Source organism: Vicugna pacos, chromosome X (genome assembly GCF_048564905.1).
Source record: "Vicugna pacos chromosome X, VicPac4, whole genome shotgun sequence".
Classification (NCBI taxonomy): domain Eukaryota; kingdom Metazoa; phylum Chordata; class Mammalia; order Artiodactyla; family Camelidae; genus Vicugna; species Vicugna pacos.
The window spans coordinates 49,898,726-49,925,689 of record NC_133023.1 but is presented as its reverse complement, the minus strand read 5'-3'; the positions used below and the strand labels follow the sequence as shown (position 1 = coordinate 49,925,689).

Below are 26,964 nucleotides of genomic sequence, written 5' to 3'. Positions count from 1 at the left end.
GGACGCTCAGCAAAGCCAGGGATAAAGTATGAGAAGAAGAGCAGGAAGAGTTAACCCCAGCTCCAGAATCCCCTGTTGAATACAGCTTTGGATTTTTGTATTTTTGTTTTCAAATCTCCTTAATTACCATCAACAGGAGCTATTTACTTATCAGATTGTGGTCCATCTGGGATGAAAAGCTAAGTCTTACACAGTAACAGTGAGCTGGAGGAAAGCATCATCTACTGGGTTCGTTTCACTCCAAGAAGGATACAATTCTAACTCTCCCAGTGACTGTGACCCCAGACGTATACCAGAAGGAGACAGAGTAGTTTGATTATTTAGTAACCAACAGGGAAGGGACTGGTTATAAGCAGCCCAATCATAAACTAGGATTCAAAGGCCTACCATATGCTTGGCTCAGGAAAGAAGTGACTATTAAGGAATCATGAGTTTATAAGAAACTGGTGTATAATAAATTGGTAGTGCAAACCATAGACAACCAGGGGTTGACAAACTGTTTTTGTGGGCCATGTATGGTCTCTGTTGCACATTCCTCTTTTCTCTTTTTAACAATGCTTTTTAAAATGTGAAACTTATTCTTACAATACATACAAAATCAGTATTCATGGGCAAGTTTGCTAATTGCTAAACTAGACCAAATATTGGCTGGCTAGTAACTCCTCTCACTATTTGCAAGGCCTCAAACCTGCACTAACAGCTCTCTTCACATTCTGTCCATAGAAGATGGGCAACAAGAATCTATCTGAGAGTTAATCAAAGAAAACTGGACCAGACAATCATATACAGTAGCCTACTCCCTTCTTAAGTAAAGGCACTGGGGAAGAAAAAGGTAATAAGCTTAGACCACTAACCATCTTCCCCAAAGGCTCATTCATATACTAGAAAGGCCCTGGACCACGCTAATCCCCCTCAAGAGCAGGCCCCAGACCAGGTGCTGAGTCATGGAGTGCCTGGCCCCTAGGCCTCTGGCTCAAACTTCTGGCCTTGAAGAGAAAGAGGCATGCATGGAGAAGAAAGAAGAAGGGGACCTTCCCAGCCAGCCTATTAAGGGCTCAAGAAACAAAGGGACATATGTGGCTTGCTTCCCTCCCTATCCTCTTAGAAAACATTTGGAGAATAAAAGGACATCAAGTTGGAGACGCCAAACTCAGTGGGAGGGAGAGCTAAGAATGAAGCTAACACCAACCTCAAAGCTCCAAGGCTATAACCTCCCTTAGTAGCCAACACTGCACACAAGCCTTTCTCCTCTGGACTAGGTCTAGGATCTTCAGGGTCCAGTTAGCACTTCTCTCACCAGGAAGTGGTGAGTAGAAACAAGCATTAAGGAATGGCCACCTTCCAACCTCCCACTCCATGCCTTGGCTCCTCACACTTTCCCCTCCTGTAGGAAAAAAAAAAGAGAGAGAGGGAGAGAGGAAGAGAGAGAGAGAGGAAAGAAAGGAAAGAAAGAAAGGAAAGAAAGAAAGGAAAGAAAGAAAGGAAAGAAAGAAAGAAAGGAAAGAAAGAAAGGAAAGAAAGAAAGGAAAGAAAGAAAGGAAAGAAAGAAAGAAAGGAAAGAAAGAAAGAAAGAAAGAAAGAAAGAAAGAAAGAAAGAAAGAAAGAAAGAAAGAAAGAAAGAAAGAAAAGAAAGGAAAGAAGGAAAGAAAGAAAGAAAGAAAGAAAGAAAGAAAGAAAGAAAGAAAGAAAGAAAGAAAGAAAGAAAAAAGAAAAGAAAGGAAAGAAGGAAAGAAAGAAAGAAAGAAGAAAGAAAGAAAGAAAGAAAGAAAGAAAGAAAGAAAGAAAGAAAGAAAGAAAGAAAGAAAGAAAGGAAAGGAAAGGAAAGGAAAGGAAAGGAAAGGAAAGGAAAGGAAAGGAAAGGAAAGGAAAGGAAAGGAAAGGAAAGGAAAGGAAAGGAAAGGGAAGGGAAGGGAAGGGAAGGGAAGGGAAGGGAAGGGAAGGGAAGGGAAGGGAAGGGAAGGGAAGGGAGGGGAGGGGAAGGGAAGGGAAGGGAAGGGAGGGGAAGGGAAGGGAAGGGAAGGGAGGGGAAGGGAGGGGAAGGAAAGGAAAGAAAAACATATGTGTAAAGCATGTGTACCCTAAAAGTCAACTACTCCTAAGAACTGTAGGCTTCTGGATACAAGGAATGCCACCAATAGCCAATGCTCAGATGCAGCCCTTTCCTCCTCCTTATCCTCCAGATTTTCCCCCCAGGAGATGGGCTGCTAGGGAATCTAGCCTGGTTCAAGGGAGGGAACAAGAGAAGAAATGCCTTCAAAAGCTATCAGCAGCTATTGAGCACCTGCAAAGTACAGGGCAGGGTACTGGGCACCAAGAATACAGAGATTATGACAAGTCCTTACATCAAGGTGTTTCCCACCTAGTAGTGAAAAGATGTAATTACTGGATCCCACGGAATGCAGTGTGTGCTATATCCACCCTACAGTACCTAGTCACCTTTCTCTCCAAATAAAAAGTTCCTTTGGAGTCTGGTGGGAGAAAAGAAAACAAGATGTCTTCCTGGTGCTGCCCAGTTCTCCACATTAAGCACCTTTTTGTCCTCCTGGGAGGACTGAGAACAAAGTCCTCTTTCCTATCATGAAAGGAACTTACTCTCTAATTGTGGTGCCACATACAAAACAGTGGAAGAATCAAAGACCATACTGTGACATGGTGCCAGGGCTTATGTCAGAGTTTGGTGCACTCAGAAAGTATAGGATCAGCAGTGGCAGGAGCCTAGTCAGGTGTAAATGCCATCCAGCTGAAGCAGGAAGTGGAGAATCAGCAGCCTTTGGTTCCAAAACACCTTGCCTTGGACACAGGGCAGGGTCCCAGCCCAGCACTTCTATATGCAGCTGAGGAATAAGTCACCACCAAGTCCTTGGACTCTTACTCACCAACTCCCTGTGACGTTACCACTAACTGAATGCCATGGTGCCCACAGCATTACTCACTTTCCATCCTTTCCTATTCTTTCTCCCCCACCACTACTGGCATGCACATGCCCAGACAGTGAACTCGTGCTCTAAAGAGAGCTGCTTACCTCTCTGGGATCCAGTTAGTTACTCTGAACCTCACCCTTTCTTCTAGCACTTGGGGAGGGCAGTGTATAACTCCCACCTCATCCAGACCCAATAACCAAGTTTAGAGGCCAATTGGGCTGTCACAGCTACCTTTACCATCCAGCTACAAGTGGAATGGAAAGAGCCCTAGACAAAGTGTTGGCTCAGCTCAGTTGTATCCATGCTGTGTGGGCACGAGCAGCATAGGGCTCCTTTGCTCAGGCTCTGTTTTCTTGGATATAATATGAAGAGGCTTCAGTTAGGGATGTAGTTATCAACCCTGTCCCCAAATTAGAATATCCTAGGGGAACTCTTAAAAAATACTGATGCTCAAAGCCCTAAGCCAATATATTAATCAGAGTCTACAACATGCTTCCCCAAGCTGGCCAAGACCAACTGTACAGGCAAGCTGGACTTCCCCAGTGAATAAAAGTCAAGGAGCCTAGCTGTTCCCATGCAGAACTCAACACCTGACTATAAGAAGGGCAGCTCTAACAGTTAAACTCCACCTTCATTCTAGCCCTCAGGGCCAGTAGGGTCATGAGTTCAAATGTTCCCCTTTCATAAATTGGGAATTTGAAAATTGCACCTCTTGGGGAGTGATGGAAATGTTAGCTGTCTTGATTGTGGTGGTGGTTTTACGGGTGTATACATCTACCAAAATTCATCAAATTGTACATCTGAAATATGTGTAGTTTACTGGACAGGAACCATACCACAATAAAGATGTTAAAAAAAGTCCCCCTTTACCCAACTTTGCTTCAAATCCACAAGGATAAATGTTAAAATGTATCAGCACTAGTAAATTCAACCTCACATGCTTTGACATCAAGCAAGCATTATGACTTTTCCTTCCTCTAAAGGACGAGGTCTATCTGACATTATTGAACCGGGTTTTTCCATTTGCTGCATCTGGTCTCCATGGCCCAACTTTAAGGACCTCACACTCTACACAAAGGGATGGTGACAAGGAAGAGCTGTTCTTCCTGCTTCCATAGCCTTTGAATGCTCTTGTGTCACATTCCCTAGTGACATCGTCACATTCCTGAGGGTTTACCAACTACTTGTGACCAGGGACTATCTGGCCAGGGACTACACTAAAGTATCTACCTCATGATGTAATCCTGTTTCCTGTTTCTGGTGGGTTCCCCAGGAACTGCCTTTCCAGACACCTCTTCCCTCCTCACCTAGATTAGGCAAGGTCTAACTCTTGCCACCCTTGCCTGCCTACCCCTCCACCCACTTATGCCCCACAACATTTCCAAGGCCCTTTTATGAAGGTTCTTCCTTTAAAAGCCAGATGTAGCTGACCAATCCCAACCTCTCAGAGTTGACAGAGTTGTCTTTTGGCCCAGTTTCCCACAGAATGGGAATATTTCTGAGATGTTTGCCACCATCCCCCTACCCAAGGTGGGGCAGACCAGCCTCCATTGTTGGCAGAATGTAATATCTCTGAATAAATCATAGACTTTCAGAGCAGGAATGGGCCTCAGAGATTAGCCAAATCAAATTCTTATAGAACAGACTATGACCCCAAAAGGAGCAGTGGCCTGACCAATATTGCCTTGGGAAACTAGCAGCAGAGCTCAGACTATAAACTACAGTTCTTCAACTCCAGAAAAACACTCTTTCCACAATTGCCTGATACCCCTTCCACTCAATGACAAGTTGGACCAATGTTCATATTCCCACCAAAGTAAAAACAAGACCCTACATTAGCTAGGTCCGAGCAGTCTCCAAACAATTCTCACTTCTTAACAAGCAACATCTATGTGTCCAGGAACAAGGCAAAGCCAAGTAAGTTACTGGTCCAACCAGGTGGAAAGTTCAACTAGCCTTGAAGGCAGTGGTCTGACATAAGCAAGAAGGGTGACATAGGAAATCAGCTGCAAACCAAGAGTCAGGCCAGGCCCCAAGCAGGCAGAACACAAACAATATGACAGGTGGACATCCATACACAGACTCCAACTACTAGAATTCTCTCTAAAATTTATTCTTCACTCATGATATTTGAGAAGAGACTAAAGGGAGGTTGAGCAACTATTAGAACGGGACGGGCCTGATGTTTAAAAGCTGAAACTTCTAGCGTCAGAACTCTGGCCTAACCATGTCTAGAGCTTCAGTCCAGGCCTTTAGGAAACAACTCTTGTCTCCTATTTCCACACCCCACCCCAATGCAGAGTCTAAAACCAAAGTCTTCTGTTTTCCACCCAAGTCCAGGCTCCCTTATTCATTAGCTGAGTAATTTCTACAGAGTCACTTAACCTCTTTGAGCCTCAGTTTCCCCGTATGAAAAAGTGGGGTTAATAATTCCTAAACTGCCAAATGGAGAGAGTTAATAAATATCAAATGATATAATAATAGTGATAAGGAGGATTTTGACAACCACAATGCATATCACAAATGTAAAGAATTATCAGTATTCTGTTGGGGACTTTTTTTCTTGGTCCAGACATGGGGTGAGAAAAGCTAGGAACACTGGAAAATAATTGGAGGGTAATGCCAGCCAACCTATAAAGAAACTCCTTCAATTCACATCTGACGGGGCTGTTTCAAAAAACAGGGAACTACTTGAAAGGCAGCTAGCTACTCCCTAAACTTACAACTCCCTCCCTGCTTCCTAACCCTAGCATTCCCTTCTCTGGGCTGCTCTACAGGTAGAGATTCCAGGAGCTTGCCCAGAGAGGTCTCTAGTAGTTCTTTCAAGATTTCTTCAGTCTTGCCTCTTCCTGACAAAGGCTAAATCCCAGCAGAATGGGAGGAAGGGAGAACTGTTCAAATCCTCATTAGAATAACAGTCCCTATAGGGTAATCTCACACATGGGTCTTTCCTAGCTCCATTTTTTTGAATGGGTGCCTCTCTGCCGATTAATCCCAGGCTTATAAATTTGTCAACCCTACCTGAGTTCACAGCCTGGAGGGATGTTCACAGAGGGCACAAATGACCTGGGAAGTAGAAGCCCATCACTTTCCTTACCCAGATGCCAAAGTTCACCATTTTCCTTTCAGTTAAGGTCAGTTATTCACATTACCACAAGAATAATATCCTGTGGATAACTCAGTAGTAGCCATCTAACCACTTTACTTCAACAATTTTTTGGAAATATTTACCTAATTATGTGTTGTTTGGACTATCAGAAGAGCCAAGGGAGTTTGCATTTCCTGGGCTCACATGGCTTAGGACAGGAAGTCCACACATAGCTAGAAAAAGAATGTTTTGTTATGGATATTTGAGAGCTGATTATATGGCAATGCATCACTGGTCCCAAATGGTCTATAAATGATCCTCCACATAAGTGAAGTTATCCTGATAACTGAGGCTTACCGTTTTAAGGGTAACAACCATTCTTAATGGTGAGGTGAAAGTCTTTCATCCATTGACACACTTTACTGCCTTTGTCAACAGTGGCTGTTAAAACATGATTTAAGCTTCTCTGAGCACCTGAATCCTATATGCTTGATTTTCTACAGAAACAACAGTCAACGGCTTTCTAATGTTATCCAAGTTTCCCATCAACCCTGTGGATGATCATCCCCAACTTTACCAATGAAGAATGGGAGGCTCAGAGAGGTTAAAGGACTTCCAAAGGGTCACTTAGCCAATAAGTGCTGAAACACAGATATTCCTACAAGCCTGGCCTATAATAAATGCCTGAGGATACTTCAGATCCAAGCCTTCTCAAGTAGCCCAAGAAATTCTTTATAATGTCATTCATTTTCCCTTTTTAGAGTCTGACCTCAGAGCCTTGCTCTCCCTGCACCACAAGGATTCAGAAAGCTCCAGTCACTCAGAATCTGCAGGCAGCTTCCTGTTTGTCTAAAGGGGAAGGCAATAATGCGTGCAGTGGCCTGTAGGCCTGGCCGAGTCAAGGTCAACCTCTGGTGGCAGAGGCTCCAGGATTAAAGGCTGGGCAAGCAGAAGCTCTGCTCCACCCACTGTGAAAGTCTGGGAACCAGGAAGACAAGAGAAGGGCAGGACATGCCATGAGTGGGCAGAAGACAGCCTGCATTTCTGGTAATCCTGCTTCTCCTTGTCTGGCCTAGTTCCTTCAACATGTTCAATAATCTCAAGCTAGCAAGTTTCTAAGATCAGCAGTGATCACTGGGCTAGCTTTTTTTTCCTAAATAAACCGCATACAGTTGACTCTTGAACAACATGGGTTTGAACTGCACTGGTCTACTTATATGCAGATTTTTTTCAATAAATACCTACTACAGTACTACAAAATGTGCAGTTGGCTGAATCAGTTGTTGACTGAATCCAAGGATGTAGAACCAGGGATATGGAGGGTCAACTGTAAAGTTGTATGCAGATTTTTGACTACACAGGGGTTCACGCCCCTCACTTTCATGTTGTTCAAGGGTCAATTGTATTTATTTGCATTTCACAAATCACTATCTTCCTCAACTCTTCAACTGGATGGCTCCTATGACTGAGTGCTCTGCAAAATCCCACCTTCCTGCCACCTGGACAAGATCCCTGGTAAGTATGTGGTGAGGGGATTCAAATCCAGCTTCACTGCTCTTCTTTGGGGAAGAAAGGAAATGCAGGTGCACACCACCAACACACATACACACAGAGCTTCTTTCCTTAACCTCAGATAGCTACAGCAGCCAGAAGTCTTCTGAGGAACAGGGTTCTCAGCCAGGTACTGTTTAAAATCAAACTACCCTAAACTGGTAAAACCACAGAAAAGGGAGTGGGCGACATTAAGCACAGGAAAGTGGTTTACCCTATCACCAATCACTTCACTAAGATCACTTAGGCACAGGTGAAGTCACAGCAATCTCTACAAGTGGGGTCTACTGAGCTTGGAAATGGGGACAGCTTTCATCATCCTATCCTTCATCCCAACAGAAGGGTCCACAACTCCCACCTTCTCCAGAAAGCGTTCTCTCTCAAGTAGGCAAGCCCTTACAATGGTCTCTTTATTTTCCACTCAACGAAGAATATGGGCCCTTTTCATTTGTGTAGATTTTAAGAGTTCCACTTGTTTGATCATTTGCTTATTAATGAGCCCATAAAGATGTTAAAAATATGATTGAACATAAAAAGATAGCCACTACATAGTAAGTTAAAAAAACAAGTTGCAAAACAGTATAGATTTGTGCTATGTGTATATTTAAAGTTATAAGTGTATAAATGCATTTTAAAAAGAGTCTAAGCTCACATAACTGGTTAATGTTGGTTCTCTCTGGAGAACAGCGCTGGGGCAGAAGACAGGGGATTTTATATTTTTCAGTGCTGTTTTATTTCTTACAAATGTGTATTAGTGTCATAATGAAAAATCACAAATCAAAAATTGTAAAATAATAACTGAACCACTATGCTGTACACCAGAAGCTAACAACATTGTAAACTGACTATATGTCAATAAAAGGAAGAAATAAAAAATACAAAAAAATAAAGTCTGGTTGTATTTAAGTCTGCCCTACCAAAAAGCACAGACTGTGTCTGTCAACATTCTTTTTATGGTGTCTAGTTCAGCACTGTAAGAACAGATGGAAAAAGTCCTTTAAAGACAAGATGACCTTCAGAGGCTCTTGCTATTTTAGGGCCCCCAACCCTACCTAGTAGGCCTAAACCTGTACCTCCCAAATGCTGGCCACATCCCTCTCAGGAGTGGGTGGGAGGAAGAATACCTCCATTGCTCCCCAAATTAGCCTACCTTGATTTAAACATGCCCAAATCTGCAAAGATATGCAGCTCTGGGTCCTGAGCCAGCCTGGTGGTGGAGGTGGTGGTGACAACAGCATCAACAGCAGAACACGGCTGCTGGATGCCCCAACATGATGATTTACAGGATCTCCCTGCTGTCCTCCTTGATCTGTGTCTGGCCCTACCCATCTCTGAGCAAAGAAACCAACTCAATCCTTAAACCGCGGGAGCACAAACCTCTCAGGTTTAGATTACACAATGCAGTCCTGCCTGCTGGCCATGCCACATACAAAAAATTAAACATTTTCAAAAACTAGGTAATGCTTCAAATATGCACTGTAGGGCCAAACTCTGGGTTGCTTCACAAAGGCAGGTAGAAATGCTTGCATGGCTACCTGTTAGAATCCACTAAAACCTTTGATTTGAATATTCTCCCTTGGCGTGAACACTACTGTATTGTGTGAAGACATGGGAAAAGGGAATGGAAATTGGCTATCAACAAGCTGGTCACTCACAGGTAAACAGACTTTTCAAGGTGTACAAGAGGGACAACTCTTCCCCATTGCTTGGCAATACTCAGCTCCATTCTGCCAGGGCCCAGCTGGGTCCACGTTAGGTAATGTCCAGTGAGCCACTGAAATTGTTCTTTGGCTTTCTAGTAGACCTAGCCAAAGGAATCTGTGCAAGACAATTCCAGCTTGACAACAGTAGCTATTAATGTATCTGTTCAACAAATATTTGCTGAGTACCTCCTCTATGCCAGGCACTATGCTAGGTACTGGAGATGCAGTGGGTAGTGGGAAACTGTCCTTGTTCTCATAAACTTTACATTCTTAGTGGGCTAGGCTGATAGAATGAGAAGAATACACTCCTGAGAGTCTTGGCTTAAAGACTTGCTTCTGCCCTTGACTCCCACTACAAGACCTTGAGCAGGTCTCGTCCCCTTGTGTTTTATAGCTGACCTACAGATCTTCCATCGATTCAGGTAATTTGCTTCCTTTATAAAACATAAAATCCTGTGGTGGATTAGGGGTTTTCAAAGGGCCAGGAAAGCAGCAATAAGCTATGAGTTGTATGTGGAGAAAACAAAAATCACACTAGATGAAGGAGAACCTCTATCAAAAGACAGTGAATCAGGCTTGGATGGTTCCCCATGAGCTGTTTGCCCACGACAGGTGGGATGGGCAGGCCTTTGAAGAGCATATAGTCAGTGACAGACACAGAGCCCTGTCCTTCTAACAATACATGGCTGGCTTGCAGCCAGAAGGCCTAGAAGGTGCCCAGTTTGACTGCAGTGTCTGTAAATACTTCCACCTCCAGCTGAAGGGATATTAGAAAACCCTCTACTCTAGTACCACTCATGTGCTGCTGAAGAGCTGGGGAGAAGGTGGTACCTTCCTTCCCAGCCACTTGTGGCCATTCTTGAGTAGGGCTGTGCCAGGCTTGTTGAAGCCATGCTGCTCAGGTAAGTGGGGGAGATGGGACTCCCCTGCATACCTCGCACTAAAAGCATCAGGTAGGTGGGCACCTGTGGGAATGCTTGCTCAGGGAAACCATACCATCTGACATCTTGGTCTCAGAAGCTTGATGGGCAACACACATAGGAACAGAACTTTAAGAGGCCAACTGGAACACAAATTCTGGGGTATCCTGAGCCTACCCCACCCTGTGCCCCACACCTCACAGAGTACTTCCAGATGCAGATGTATTGACTGAATCATCACCATAAACCTGAGAAGAAGGGTGCTATTACTCTTTCCATTGTATAGATAGGAAACTGAGAGCTGGAATGGTTTGAGAAGTTTGCACTGGTGGCTCAAGGCCAGCAAGACTCTCTCTCAGGCCTCTCCTCCTTATAGGTTCCAATGCACCCTTCCCTTCTCCAAGGTGTATTTTCTCTGTTACTGGTGCCTAGTACATCCTACCAGGTGCTCATCCAACACTGTTAGAGCCTTGACCTACATTACTGCTGCTTCTCCTTTCCACATATGTCACTGACTATAAGCTCTTCAAAGGCTTGCCCATCCCCAACCATCTCCACCCAGACAACAGCCCCTTCTTGAGATGGAAGGAGTTAGAAACTTTCACATTGACAAGTTCACTAAAGGAGAAAGCATGGGAGCCCAGATGGTTGCAGTACCATGTGGTAAGGATAATAACAGAAATTCTTACATAGTAAAAGTGGGCACACAAAAGATAGTGCAACTAATACTGGGTGCATTAAAGAAAGCTTCCAGAGGAGGTGACATGGAGGGGAGGTGAAGAGAAGACACTTGACATTTCAAGTTGAAAGAAAAAAACATAGGCTCAAGTTGAAAGATGCAAGAGGTATGGCTTACTTGGGGAAACTTGACCCCACAAAGCTATAGCATAGCATACAGGTGGGGACAAGTGGGAGCTAAGTGTGGAGAGAGGGCTAGGATGGAGCCAGGTATCCAAGGTCTCTCCATATACACCATGCTAAGGGGTTTAGATTTTTCTTGTTCATATTCACTGCAGTGTTATAAATGCTGGCAAATTCTGGGACTAGTCTAAATGCCCCCCCAAAAGGGGAATGATTAGTAAATGATCACATAGTCATTGATAGAGTTTCATAAAGCCATCAAACTGTTTATTTTTCAAAAGTAAATAGCATTTACTTAAGTTTGTAGTGATATGTTAAATAGGGATAGAAAAGTAAGATTTTGTATGTATCATGCGATTACACCACAGGAAACTAAGGAACATAAATGAGATGTGATAAGAAATACACATAAATAATAATTGCTATGTTAAAATGGTGGCTTTATGGAAGATGTCTCCATTTGCTAAACTTTGTCATATGCCATGTCAAGTTTTATAAAAAGGGGAACTATAAAAATAAAGAATCACTCTTCTTACATTTGACTCCTTTTTCCTTCTCCCCTTCTCCTTCCTCCCGCTGCTTCCCTACTTTCCCTCACCAACAGTCTTTCTAATCTACCACCTGTGACTGGAATCCTTAACAACAAGGCCCCTAGGAAGGAAAGGCTGCCAGCAAGGTGGCTGCTCCCAGCAGAAGGCTCCTACATGGTCCAGAGGCCATTCCAGCTCGATGCTAGAGAAGAATCTTCCGCCCAAAAGCATCGTCCAGCTTTACTAACTAAGACCTCTCTGATTAAACTGCCCTAGGAACTTGTCCCCACAGGAAAGAAGACAGATGCCAAGAAGACTTCTATCTTGCCCTTATTCCAGGAGGCTCAGTGCAGGTGAAGTTCAAGTTGATGGCCAACTCCCAGGTGGCTGAGATACAGCCTGGGATCCTTGATTCACAAGCAAGGACTGTACAAAACGTCAGGAAGGAGGAAGAAGGGTGAAAAACAATCCAGCCAACGGCACACCATCTCCAGGAACTTGCTTATGCCCCATAACCCATCAGGCCCTCACAGGAAATTCAGAAATCCTTCCTCTTTGATCTACAGGTCTAACACCAAAGGAAGCCATATTCACAAAATGCAGGACCAGTTGAAGTCTGAACACAAGGCTTGTGGCAATCTCCCTCACTAGAAATTCCTCCCCTTCACTCCACCCAAGACCACATCACCTAGCTCTCCCATCCAAAGGCAACACAGACCATCAGTGACTCAGATGGAAGAAGGGGAAGGGGAGCTTAGCAATTTAAGACTCAGCCAAAAGCAATTTCATAACCCTAAGGAGAGGGATGTTGTGGGGCAAGGGAGTAGAGGAAGTTAAATCTCATTTGCATTTCAGTTTTGGTTTGTTTCTTGGTCTTCCCCTTCCCCGCTGGAACAATGACCAATTCAAGGGTCTTCTATTCTTCCTGGAGTCACCAATGACCCAAAAGCCAACAACTATTCTTTGCAGGCTGAACTCCAAGGCCACACACCCAAGGAACTCAGTCAACAGTTGTCTCTCCAAGCCAGGATACTCATCGCAAGCTCTGTGGTAGGTGGATCCAATAGGTCTAAGCAGAACTCACTGAAATAGAGAGGGCTACTTACATAGTGATAGCTGGGAGGTGGGGGTTGACATTCCTAATGACATTCTAAAGAAGAAAGGACAGCTTCTGCAAACAGTTACTATTCTCTATTCTGTTTACTCTTTCCAAGAACCTCTTACTATCTTCTTAAAGACTAGGCATAAATAATCAGAATGTCAAAAAAGCTAGTGTCCTCATTTTACAGATATGAAAACTAAAGTCCATAAAAATGCCTTGCCCAAAGTCGCACGGGCAGAGACTGAAAACAAGATATCCTGGTTCAGTCTGTTAGTCTTTTCACTAGACCATTTCTACTCAAAAGCATTTTTAAAAAAATCCAGACAGGTACTTCAAGCTGTAAGTTTCAAAAGCTCAGCTCTTCTAAGCTAGGGCTAGATAGCTCAGGACTAGGGATAAGAGGCAGAGGGACACTGGACCCAGCCCACTCAGGAAGGCCAAGTGAGAAGCCTAGGTGTACAAAAGGTGCACATAAAGAACTTACCTACTGGAAGGCTTTAACCTACTCCAAAGGAATAGTTTCAAATGCTGAGAGCCCCACCCACCCCACCCTACCCCAACACTCTGAGCCTTTTCAGGCCAAGTAAGACTACTCTTAGGCTATCAGAGATCTAGGTAAGAAGCTAGAGAGAGGTGACCAGGCAGGGTGAAGAGGGCAAGGAGAGATAAGAAAGCAGGGTGGAGAAATCACAGTCATTCCAGAGCTCTCCCATCTTCCTCTCCCTTTTCTCATTGCCCTCTTCACCTCATCAAAGAGCTTCACCTCCTGCTCTAAACAAGCCCTAAACAAGCAGAAAGAAAAGCCTACAGGTGGCACTATATAAACTTGAGGAAGTTATCCCCTGTACCAAAGGAGAACAAGTTGAGGTAGCAAAGGCATTTGAGGGGGGAGAAAATAGCCAAATAAGGCATACTTGCCTGGTAGGGAATCATCAGGAAAGGTTCCAGAAGCTGACGTCGTGGGGAGGAAGCCTTTAGTCACTGGTTTCCTCTGGCAACTGGCCTAAGGCCAGGAGGCAAACTCCCAACCTTAGGAAAATGCCCAAGCTGTGGCAGACAGAAAGGAAACTAAGGCTAAATTTTCCCCAGGCCCTCTTCAGGTCCCACTGGAGCACCTCTCCAAGTGCCAGCAAAGAGGTGTGGTATAACCCTGAAGCAAAGCAGCAGATGTTCTCACCACACATTTGCTAGATCCACCATGGCCCAGGTGCCAAGAAGAGTAAGGAACCTGGGAAAAGGGGCTTTACTCTACTCCAGTTACATATTTCTGGTATTGTTATTTTCAAGTTAAAAGAAAAAAAATTCAAAGACAAAAATGGTAAGTGACTTTTGTTCTCAACAAGGGAATTCCTGTGGGTTAGTCAAGCTCCCAGGAATATCTGCAAGGATGTTTGCAGAGAAGTTTTAGCTCACTTAAAACACTTGGAGATAGCAAAGATTTGTACAACTTAATTAATGACACCTAAATTGCCAATTATCTTGACCCCCACCTTCCAACTCTATACCACATAATTGTCAACCCCAGTTAAAGATTACAATACATAAGGGCCTCTTGGTATACTTCATCTAACCTACAGGCTTTCTGAAAAACACAGCGGGGTGGGAGGGGAGATGCACAGATTAGACCAAGACAGTAAGATCAGGAGCCTTATCTAAAGGTACTTCACTGGAGAAAAGCAAACCTTGATCTTTCCCAGGTATTTAAGGGAGGCCAGGACTAAAGAGAGGGAAGGAAATGCTGACCAAGCTTGACAGATAAGCCTTATTCCCCCTCCTAGGCCCTGGCCCCATCACCTCTCAGATATATATTCAGGAAAGGATTTTTCAAAATTATACTTTATTATGTATGACCAAATGCCCACATCTAAACTTTTCTCTCATTAGGCCCTGATTGATACCCTGGCCACATAAAATAGCTATCAAACTCTCACAAAGTGGAAGAGGCACCAGAGACAGGAAGATATTTCAACCTTCGAAGTCACCAACCACAGGAGCTACCTGGCAAAACCTTACTACTAAGCAAACACAGGGGTAGGTCACCATACCAATGGCCTAGGAGCTGTGTTAACCCTTACCTTATATCACAACAAGCCCACTGAAAGGAGCATCAAATCTAGTTCTATCATCAGGCACAAAGAGCTGTGCTTTTAAAGTCACCCAAAAGGCCCTTTCTCTGAGTTTAAGGCCCAGATACTGCAGCTGGGTCCTGGCCGGAAAATGCCACACTCCTCAACCTATCACAATCACACGCTAAGAAATCCTCCCCTTATTTCCATCCTTTCTCAAAGACCTATCTCATAGCAAAGCCACAGAGAGAACTGAAAACTGTTTTTAGGTTGCTGGCCTAAAGAGAGTATGTACTAAGCTCTACTCCTTGGTTTAGTTCACATGGAAACACGAAGGAAAGAGCCTCTCAGATACACACTTGGGCAACAGAGACACAAAAAATTTTGTTTTAGTTAATTCATCCATTTCTGGAAAACCCAAGGTACAGTCTACCCTAACACACCCCTTCAGAAGGGGTTTGCCAATTAAGACAGGACTGTTGGCTCCAAATGACCCTAGAAAGAGCAACTTGGTCTATGCTCGCATGTAGTCTGTGGCTCCCCTTTAAACAATCGGCACATCAAGCCTTCCTTCATTTCAGACAAACTCACTTTCAAGAGAGCGCTGGCCTAGGGCCACCTGGTTTACAACCACGCACCAAAACCACATCACTGCCTCACCCAGAATAGCCACTGCCCCCAAGTGTACACATCCTTCAAGACCCGTTTCATATCCCAATAAACTCTCTTCTTCTAAAAATCTACAGAAAATTCCACCTAAAGTATATATTTTTCTCAAACTGTTTTTAAGTGAGTTAGCCCTAAATCTCCAGCTAAATATGAGCTCTATGAAGGCAGCAATTGTATCCTCCATTAATTTATTTGTATCCCCGTCATAGTAAATAGCAACCACTCAATAAATGGTGAGAATGCAGCTGCCTGCCTTCTTTCTCACCCCCTCCTACCCAGCACGTGGTTGTGCATATAGTAGTTCCCTAAATAACTAATAATAACTAACATTTGCATAGCACTTATTGGATGTAAGGCACAGTTCTAAGCACTTTATACTAACTGCTTCATTTAATCCTTACAACAACCCAACGAGATAGGCACTACTATTATCTTCACTTTGCAGTTGAAGAAAATGAGGGACACAAGTTAAGTAACTTGCCCAAGGCTACAAAACTAGTTGGTCATAGAGCTGGGATTTGAATCCAAGCAGTTCCAGAGTCTCTGCTTTTCACCAATACTGTATGCTCCCTTTCTGTAAAGACCTGAAAAGTCCTTTTTGGCTAGCTACATTCACTGGGCTTGGCCTACAAAACCTACAGGTGAATAGTGAGAGTTAAGACCAGGTGACTCTAGCCTGGATCCAAATGGTTGCAACAGCAGCAAATATGGTCACTACAGGGGAATAAAGTACCATAATGTCCTTCTAACTCAAGGAGCAGGTCAAGCTGGGGCACTGAGTCAGAATACAAAGAAGTCAGAACTCAAAACTGTAAATGGCAAAGAGAGAGCGGGGAATTTAGGTAAGGGGCAGGCAGGAAGAGAAAAAAGTCATTCTGAGGCCCCAGAAGAACTGAGTCACCCACTGACTGAAACCTGCTATAGTAGAACCTATTTAGGGGAACTCCACTGTGGCTATATTCTTAATGTAATCACCACAGAGCCAGTTCTCTGGAAGTCTACGTCCCCTGGGTGAAAAGAGTCATCCTTCCAAGGCAGGCAAGTCCAGTGAGAGGCCACAAACTTGGGAATCGGGAAAGCAAAGTTCTCCTTTCAATACTATTACTAACTTTCTGTAGTCCTGAACAAGCTAGCTAACCTTTCTTAGTATGAATATGGAAAAGAAAGAACTTCACTCCATAAAAATTCTTATGACAACGAGGCCTCAAGCAGGAAACATGGCTAGTCTTCTCTCCTTACCTACTCAGTGCAAACATCTGCTTTCTACCACCCTTCAAAGCCAAAGCAAAATACTTAACTCCTGGGAGGTGCTATAAAGAATCCCAACAGTAAATCGAAACCATCTCCATTATCTCCATAAAAAGTAATCTCTGAGATCAGCTCTACATACTCAGGACTTGCTCTTCCCAGGACCATATTAACACTATGGTTAAGTCACCCACAGTACAGAGGGAATAAAAACACTGAGCACCCTGCAGTGAATGCCATTTAAAAAGGCAGACATTCAAAATTCTTCCTCTAATCTGGGGACCAGGCAAGCTGGATTTTACTCCCAGGCTTATCACCAGTTCATTCAAATCATTTCTCTTTCCTGAGCTTTGGTATCCCTAATCTAAAACATAAACTAAATGAACTAAAAAGTTTAAGGCCAGCTCAGTTGCTCTGTGATTCAAAACACTCCTGTGAGAAACCTAGACCATCCAGAACAATCAGCTAAATGGGAAGCTTAAGGCTGAGGAACCTCTGGGTCTACATAAATGCAGATGCGTTTGAAATGTTGCATCCCACAACAGCTAACCCTCAGCTCACTGGTGGTAAATACCTTAAGAGGTTGGTTTATGCCTACCAGCTCCTCACTGTCTACCACTGTATCTAACTACCACACTCAAGAGGTTATTTGAAGCACAACTCAGGGAGAAGGGGGTTATGCTACAGGCAGGCAGTGAGAAGAATGGGGGGCATGAGGTCTTCAATGTTTGACTGAGGCTCTCCAGCTCTTCAGTCAAACTACAGCCTTCACAACATAGTCTCAGCTGGCTTTCTTCTTATTCCACAGTAAGGAAAGACGTAGCCCTTTCTCCTCCATAAACTTAAGAAGAAATGGCCAAGAATACTCATGCCAGTGTTCTTTTCAGAACTACTAGTGAGACAAACTGACTCCCAAGCTAGAAACTCTCTATTCTGATCTCAGTACCCAGGAAGAAACAGCACTCCAGAGATATATGGGATAAGAAGACACTTCAGCAAGTGCTGTTCAGCTTTGTATTCCCAGCAGAGCCTAGCACACTGGTACATAGAAGGCATTCAAATTTAAAGGAAAAAATATCTGAAGGGATAGAAATACAAATGGGAGGCTTGAGGCTGTACCATCAAGGCTTTCAAGAACATCAGTACTGGAAGGGTCCCTAGAGCATATCCATTGCTAGTATAGTCCATGCATGACAAGCAGGAAAGACTGAGGGCCTGAAGAAAGAACTTGCCTAAAGGTCCACTTCATTTGGATCATTTTACTGAGTACAAGGAAGATGTTCTTCTTACATGGAAAGAAAAGAAGAAAAATTATCAGGTCAGTGTTACCTGTCATTTTCCAACATCCACCTTCCAAATCAATGAAGTCCTGAGCTAACCCAACAACTGATCGCTACTGTACCACAAATCAGATCCTGGAACTGAAAAGCTTTTCAGCTCTATCAAGGATGAAATAGGAGGAGGGAAGAACAGCAAAACCAGTCAGTCATGACAAGACCACCTCCTTCATTTAACCAACAGACTGCCCCAAAGGAGACCACCTTTGTAATGGCTTTTTTGGGGGTGTAAAAGAATGAAATGGGACAGCAGGGAAAAAATATTATGTCTTGGGAAAGATACACATGATAAACTCAGTTCTATCTTTGAAAGATCAGAAACAGTCTGTATCAAACCTGTAATGATGCCAATTTTCAGCAACTCTAGCTGTGAAAGCCCAGTCCTAGTAGTAATGATAGCCAGATAGCCTCCCCTCTGAGGACCTTGAGTCTTGAAATTTCAGTAAAGGGGACTCCTAGGAAGATACAAATGAACCTAGATATACTGTTGACAAGTAACACTACTAGAACAGAATTCAGAATGAATGTAGCTGACATCTCATCTTATCCAGAGAAAATTGGAATTAGAGTCAGAAAATAAACCAGATGACCTCTAAATGTCCCTTCCAGCTCCACCATTCAGTTAAGCAATCTCCTGAGAGGAAGAAGAAAGAGAAAAGTAAGAAGAACTTTAAAACAAGTTATTGTTATAGGCAGCTGGATAATAATGAAGAGTTAGTAGACTAGTGATCAGTACCATCTCTGTCACCCACACACAGAGCAACTTTTCCCTCTCCAAGTCTAATATAATAGAGTATAGATTAGTTAGTACCTTCAAGGGTCCCACAAAGGCTCTACTACGCCACTAAACCCTCTCTGCTCAGAGAACTATTCAAAGAGAAGCCTAAAGGAAATCTCCAAGATGGTTCCTGCTCTATCATCTAAACTTTTAAAAGGGCGAAGTGAACTGGAGAACCAAAGAAGTGGACAGATGCAGGATCCAAAGAGTCAATCCCTCTTACATAACCTCCATTCCTGCTCCTTTGTCCACCCTTAAAGTCTGCAGGCAGAGCTGATTCAAGGGTTAAAAGACTGAGATTCTGACTCCTATTCACCAAGTATCACTTTAGATTCTGCCTCCTATTCACCAAGTATAATTTTAGTGCCACTCGAGTGGCTCAAGCAATGCTAGGAATGGCAGGAGAATAAACAGTCCACACAGCCCCTGTTAAAATTTAGCTGGATTCAGACCCAGAAGCCTTTAGAGAGTTTAAGGAGCTGGGCTCCTTCCATCTGCTCATAAGTTTGGCCCCATCAATGACCATTTGATCACCCTTCCCCCAACCTGTTGAGCTAGGGCTAATAACCCAGCAAATTAAAGAGGTTTTACCAAGACTGATCATTTAACTAAGGCCCAGATTAAAATCCTAGCTTTGCTACTGACTTGCTGCATCATCTAGGTCAGTCTCTCTCTATATGTGGGTCTCAGTTTCCTCATCTATACAATGAGAACAACTGGACTTGACAGTTGTGAAGAGCCTTTTCAATTCTAATAAACCAAAAACTCAAGAACACCTTGAAAATTCAAAACAATCACTTTTTAGGGAATCCAAGAAGAGTCCCAAAGACTTTGTGATCTTAAAAAGAAAAAAGAGGGTTGAGAGGAGAAAGGAAGAAATCTTTTTTTTTTAACACAACTGTCTTAATCACCAGAAAGTATAGATGTCAGTTAATAAGTTTCTTCATTCTAGCTACTAAAAGAGACTCAGAAAACTGGGAACTTGAAGTAGAATCCAAGAATTGTAGTGCAGAGGGGCATGTTTTAACATATTTAAAGGGAACTGAGTAACTAAGGGAGACAATTGGCTGTAAAAGTGAAATGACACTGGAGATACTGTAGACATGTTTCATATGAATGAATGAATTTGATTTTTCCACTACCCTTCCCTGTCTGTCATACTCCAAAAATAACCTAAAGCACACTTGTGAAGAAAGAATGGAGAATAAGGAATTGCCCTCCTTCATTAAAGGTACTAGCTGGTATGCAGTGAACTAGAGTGTGCCCCTGGACACCTCAGCATTGGAATAAGAAATGAGACAAGTAACAGAAGGCACCTTCCAGCTCTTACCAGGAAGACCACACAAATGCCAACATTGGTTACTTTGCCCAAATCATCCACTTCTTTTTATCTGAGGACCAGAAACTACTGAGAACAGGAGGCAATTTGCTTTGAGCAAGAGAGGGGACTCAACTTCAAGAGTCCTTCACTGATTCAGCATAGAGGATAAATGGGTCAATGAACATAAAAAAGCATAGACCCCCCCCATCTTGGTTCTGTCACCATGTGCCCTTAGGTAATAGGTCCTATCCTGTAGGCCTAAATATTCTCATTAGTTGAGAGACAGAGAAATGTACTAGATAGATAGTGTCTGAGGTCCCTTTCAAGTTAAGATTCAATAGTCTTAATAGGCATGTTATAGTTTTTTTCCCTAAAAATTGATCAGTCCTTGAGCTAAACAGCATGGAAAATCCTCCAAAGCTTCCAGGCTATCAAAATTCAGCCCTCTCCTTCCAACTTGATTCAGTTTTCAGTCAATCTGCATAAAAATACTTCCAGTAAATATTTAGGTACTTTCAGTACCCTAGGCCTGATCTCAAACAGGTCATACTCCAGTCTCTCTTCATAGCCCGCAAAGATCACCATGCTGTCTTTTGTACTACTTCCAACTGAAGTGGGATGGTTAAAGTGACTTTGAGACGATTTCCAGGACCATCAAGTTACGTTTAAATGAGAGCTATTTCAGAATCAAGGATGAGAGATGCCACTAGAGAAGAGAGGTTGTGGGGCACAGTTTATTCCCGGAGATCTAGCCACCTAATTATACAAAGCCACATCTGAAACGGAGTCAAGGAGTCAATCACAGAGATATAAACTCAAAGAGAGGCTCCTAGAAGTATCTTAATAATCCTCTGTGATGGCAGAAATAATGGGTTTTTTGCCCTCTCTTTTCAAAACCATTCTCTTTCAGTTTGTGTGTATGTGGGGTGGAGGGAGTGTGGAAAAGCTCCATGTCATAAAACCATGAGCAGTTGAAAAGAGAGAGATGGTAGAAGTATATACTTGTTGAAAACTTGGTGTTTCTGAAGGACAGGGTGCTGGAAAGGCAAGAATGACTTAGCAGTAAGGCAGGAACACAGCAACGTGGCAACCAAAGCTCAGCACACACCCAAAGAACTGGGCTCCCCACTCCTCTCTTTCAGAAACCCTCAGCCCTCCTCACTATCTCAGATCTACAAAGCTCAGGCAGGCCTAGGGAGAAGAGTCTGGGAGAAATGCACAGCCTAGGCCAGTGCGACAAGCTGCTTGGCCTAAGGGACTCAAGCCAGGGTGGTCACCCGGCCTTCCTGAGCAAGGGAAGGGCCTCAGCAGCCATTTGGCATGACTTGCACAAAAGCAAGCAGGGCTCATTATTCAGACACACCCCTCCCCCCTCCCTCCTGGGCATCCGGCCCCCTAGGCCCCACTCCCAGGAGGTTTCTGCACTTCTCATAACAGCCAGTGGGGTGGAGACCAGATCCTAGAAGCTACCACCACTCTAGAAAGGTGTGGCCCCACAAAGAGAGAATCCACATCTCACAGAACAGTCCAGAGGGGCTAAGAGGAAATAGACAGCCAGCCTCAGTAAGTAATGGGAAAGGCAGGGAGTGGAGAGGAGGAAGAAACCAGTCTTCTCCCCTGGGAGGTAGGGCAGACGGTCTCTTTCTTTTGACTGGTGCCTAGCGAAGTGTTAGCTACCCCGGGTGAAAACAAGCAGCCTCGATGAGTTCCCTCCACAACTCTCTCCTTCCCTCCTAGAGGGAAACAGCTGAAGGCACCTGGGGTGGCTGTGGGAAAAGTAAGCGGGGGTGCGGGATCCGCCCTGAGCAGTTCCCACCCTCCGCCTTGCTTCTCGAGTCCCATGGCCCCTCCTGGACAGTGGCAGCATTGCCCCATAAAGGCGCCAACTCCTGGACTGGGCTAAGTGTTCTCCTCTGGACCAGAGTCCTCTCCCCAGCGCCGATGGCCCGTCTGGGCCAAGAGACCTTGGGCCCCCAGGAAGCCTTCCCTACTGTCGCATTCCAGCCACAAGGAACCGTAATCTGAGAATGAGGCTGGCCCCGCCCGGGCCACACTTTTACCCCCGGACCCCCTCAACTCGCGAGGGCGCGCGAGACCCGGACTCCACCCCCACCCCTCTCCACGCCAGGCCTCAGCAGAGGGCGCGGCATCGCGAGCGGGCGGGTGGCTGGCCAAGCCCCCAGCCATCAGTAAGGGGCTACGAGGGTCCACTAGAGCCCCTGGGGCCCGCAGCGCCCACCCCCTGCACTCACGGTCTTGGGCATGGTGGCGGCGGAGTTGGCGAAGTTTGGCTGGAAGCTGTCGGGCAGCGCTGAGCAAGCAGTACACACGGCTCGAACTCCGGGGACTGGGGGCTCCGATTGGGTCTCTCGCTAGCGCTGGGGCGACTGCTGCGCTTCCTGCTAACGGGCCACGACTTCACAAACCCCACCCAGGAAAGAGCCGTCCCCGTCGCGCCGCCCGCTCCTTTATGTGGCGGGGCTTCCGCGCCGCTCCCCGCCCTCGCGCCCGCCTTCTTGCCGGCCGCCGGCCTTGCCCCGCCCAGCCCAGCCCTGTCCAGCCGGGCCACACCAGCAACTTGGGCGCCAGGCTGGGCTTGGGGACCCCAATAGGGGGTCATCCCCTCACCCCGGCCCACCATGACCCACTCCCACCCCCTTCACAGCCCCTGGCCCTCCGCATCCGCGCCATCCGGCCCCACCCACAAGCAGGGCCGGGCCCTAGGCCTCACCCTGAAAAGAAGCTTACAGCCCTTGACTGCAACTTTCCACTGATGGGGAGCTCACTACCTATAAAAACTGCCCATTCCCTCTCAAGATGGCTCTGACTCTCAGAAAGTTCTTTCCGTGTGTATTTGAACTCCACTTCTCTGTGGTTTCGCCTGTGGATCTAAGTTCTGCTCCCTGAGGTCACGCGAATCCCCTGCTCTCCCTAACAACTCCTCAGAGGTTTGAAGATCCCATATCCCCGTGAAACTTCTCTTGGCTAAACAGCCTCAGCTCCTCCAACACTTCATCAATTCTCTTCCGTAGGACACTACACCCTTTCCCCACCATATTTCGTCCCCATCCTTGCTCAAGTCTCATTTTTGTCAGAATTGGACTCACTTCCCCCATATCTGTTCTCTATTCATTTTCCTTCCTTCAAATCCCGGTCTCTACCTTCTTCAAATCAACGCCCTGATCCTTTAGACCCCTCCTCCACCACATTCACAGATCTACCCGATTCACTTTCTGATTAGGCTATAATTCCTTCAGGTTGGATGCACCCCCAGTCCACTCCTTTGTGATGTGACTGCCAACCTCCTTTCTATTTCTTGTCAAGGTCACAGAATCCCAAGACAGAGGTGTTCTCGACTGTAGCAATTATGTGGTTGAGTTTTAGTTTGAAAGTGATCAACCATAGTCCTTTCTTTTCTCTCCTATCCACTGGCAATTATGCAGAGGCATGGTCTGAGTATCCTCTGTGCAGCAGGGCAACACATACCTCAGGGATGATGAGCCAGCCTGGGGCAGTGAAAAGGATATTTGAGAGAGATGGTCAGGACACCTGGCTTTTAGTCATAGCTTTGCTATTAACTCACTTTGTGACCACTACATAGCCTTGGGTAAGTCCCTTTTCCCCTTTCTGGGCTTGAGTTTCCCCTTCTGTAACAAGAAAGGGCTGGACTCCTGGGCTTCCAAGGTCCTTTCCCACTATGATATTAAAAAAGGATAAGAATGGAAGTAGACTCCCTAGGACAATAGATGAGTCTATCAGGATTCCATAAAGACTGGCCTCGCATTTGCTCTCAGGTATCAGCAGTCCTATTCTCTACTCCTCTGCTTTCCCAGCTCAACAGTGTCTGTGTGCCAATGTGCCTCAGTTTCTCTCACTGCTGCTGAGATTCATCGATGTATGCTAGGGTAGACAAAGTTCCCTGCCCAAACTATCTTCCTGAGCTGACCATTGACCGGAGGAAGAGAAGAATTCCCCATAAAGCCCCAGCAGTATGGGTAGCAATGGCATCCAATCACATTCCTTGACATTGCCATGGCCCTTTTCTCCCAGAAGTTCAAGGAACTCACTAATTCCCTCATTCATATTCTCCTAGAGCCCACAGGGGCCTGGAACTAGACTAGGTGCCTAAAGGGGGAGGGGAAGTTGATTGGAAACGCCAATTTTTGTTATCCATCCTGGAAAATGGAAACCCCCTGTGTATCTTTCCCCACATCCCATGCCAACATCCCCCGTCCTCATCAAACATACACACACAAGAAAACTGGTTAGGGAGTGTCAAGCATTTGAATACAGTATTAAAAGGGAAAGGAGACACAGGAGTCTGAGTGTGGGAAGGGAGGTCAAAGTATAGGGAAGCTAAGAAGGTTGATGGAAAAAGGGACTGAGAGAGAAGGAAGTGGTTGGCTGCCTGAGGAGGAGAAGGGTGGGAAATGAAAGGAAAGCATACTCAGAGACTGTTTAGTCTAGCCCACATTCAGGCCAAAGGAACTGAGGATCTGAAAGAGGAAAGAACCTACCCAAGTGTGGAGAATGGATTCAGGGGTAACAGAAAAGACAAAGAGCTCAATTAAGCTGTTGCCATAACACAAGCAAGAATTTCTGAAGGCTAGAATCAGGAGGGTAAGGCCGCCCCCACCCCCACTTTGCCAGACAGAAGCTGGTTATGGTGATTATGGTCAAGCAGCTGGACATGGCTTGAAGGTTAGACTTGAAACCCTCTGGCTAGGAGGAACCCATATTTGGTATCTCCTGTCTCCAAAGCAGAGTGGAGGAAGCTAAGGTGCTGTCTTGTTCTTCAAAATGGCCGGGGAAGCACACCTTTGTTTCTTACCTCTTTGTGAAATCCTTCATGCCTATATGGCCAGAACTTCGGATCTCCCTCACCCACCCCAAACCCTACATTGATCTCCTGTGAATTGAGTTACCTCAGTCTTCTTGGGATCAGATTAATCCTGACAATTAAGTTTAGATCTGATGAAATTTATGTCAGTGTTTGTGGAGGGAAGACATGGGAATAAGGGCTAAACATCCTTATGTATTTTGGCTACCCCAGGTGAAGGAAGTAAGAAGTATGAAGACACTTGGGTTTTTAGAAGAACTGAAGGGAGGAACAGGCAAGTTTTTTTATTCAAGCATGAAAGGTAGGTGAGGGCCAGTATGAAAAGAGGGTGACACAAGGACATTCTAGAGCTGGAGTCCAAGGAAGCTGGGGGGATCTGAATTAGATGGTAGGAGATACAAAAGGAAAAGATTTGACCTGAGCTTTAGGACCAGCCATGGGGTCTTAGTGGAAAGGCTCAGGATTCCTAGGGGGGCTGAGACTGTTTCAGAGCTGCAGCAAGCCTGGATCTCAGAATCAAGGAAATGCCAAGCAGGAACTGCATAAGGCTGATTTATGTGAAAGCCTATGCCAAACTCAAGAGAGAAATGAGATTGGACTTGTAATCACCTCCCACTTTAGATATAAGCTCACTGTAGTAAAGAAGCTTCTGCATTCTAAATGGCATTCCTCTTTCAGAGGACACAAGAGTACAGGAGAGGCAATATCAGAGGGGAACTGGGTAGGGAGCAGTCCTGAATCCCAGGAATACTTTGAATAAAGAAGCACTCCTCCCCAATCCATTGGATGTTGGCAGTTGAAAGGTCCCCACCACTGAGAACTTTCTGAGGTCTGCTTTTCATTTTTATCAATGTTGGAAAATCCTTCTTTACATCTAAATTAAATCTCTTCTGCTTCTCTCAACACAATTGCTCTTGGCTGATGCTTGGGTAAGGAATTAACTAAGCCTCAGATTTGCTATTCTCCATTCACAGAAAAGAAATGTGGCAGAGAGAGGAGTACAAACATAAGTGTAAGGCTACACACTCATAGTCTTTCTCTCTCTTTTCCTTTCCCTGGGTCAGTAGCTCAAGCACTAATCTAGCTGTGCCCTTTATACAAACAAGAGAATAATCAGAAGAATATATTGTTGTCTCTCCAAAAGGAAGAAGTCCTCTTGGTATAATATGGCTAAGAGCACAAACTGCAGCAGTAAAGAAATCTTGCTTTTAACCATCCTCAATATTCCACCCACTTTTGGGAAACAAAAGTTAGAGTTTGGGTAAAATGCGAGAAGATAACATTAATGAGAAACTTATCATATGCTGAGCAGTAGGGAGGCCATTTCAATATATAATAAGAAACTTTAGGGATAGAAATGAGGAAATTATTTACAAAACAGAAACAGACTCACAGACATAGAAAACAAACATATGGTTACCAGTGGACGGGAAGGGATAAATTGGGAGTTCGAGATTTGCAAATACTAACAATTATATATAAAATAGATAAACAAATTTCTACTGTATAGCACAGGGAACCATATTCAATATCTTGTAGTAACCTATGGTGAAGAAGAATATGAGAATGAATGTATGTATGTTCCTATGCGACTGAAGTATTCTGCTATGCACCAGAAACTGACACAACATTGTAAACTGACTGTACTTCAATAAAAATATATTTAAAAATAATAAAATAAAATAGATAAACAACAAGAACCTACTTATAGCACAGGGAACTATATTCAGTATCTTGTAGTAACCTATAATAAAAAAGAATATAAGAAGAGAAAACAAAAACAAAAAAGAAAAATAAAAAGGAAAAAGTATGAAAATGAATATATGTATGTATATGTATGCCTGAAACATTATATTGTATATCAGAAATTGACACAAGATTATAAACTGACTATACTTTAATAAAAACAAAATAAAAAAATTTTTAAAAAGAAATGAGGCTCTAAAAAGTTATCTGAAAGTCTGTTTGTTGATGGTGGGACAAGAATTTGGGCCCGGGTCTTGTGAGTCCACCTTCTTACCACTAGCCT

At 44.4% G+C, this 26,964-nt stretch overlaps 1 protein-coding gene across 1 annotated transcript in view; it reads right to left on the bottom strand.

Annotated features, from left to right (window-relative positions):
* The window catches only part of MSN (moesin), a 64,710-nt gene extending 42,141 nt beyond the window's left edge, over positions 1-22,569 (bottom strand). Inside the window, exon 1 of the mRNA XM_006218965.4 lies at positions 22,348-22,569. Coding sequence (XP_006219027.1) covers positions 22,348-22,359 — 12 coding nt within the window. The 5' untranslated portion in view covers positions 22,360-22,569. The remainder of the gene's footprint in view (positions 1-22,347) is intronic.
* Between the last annotated feature and the right edge of the window lie 4,395 nt (positions 22,570-26,964).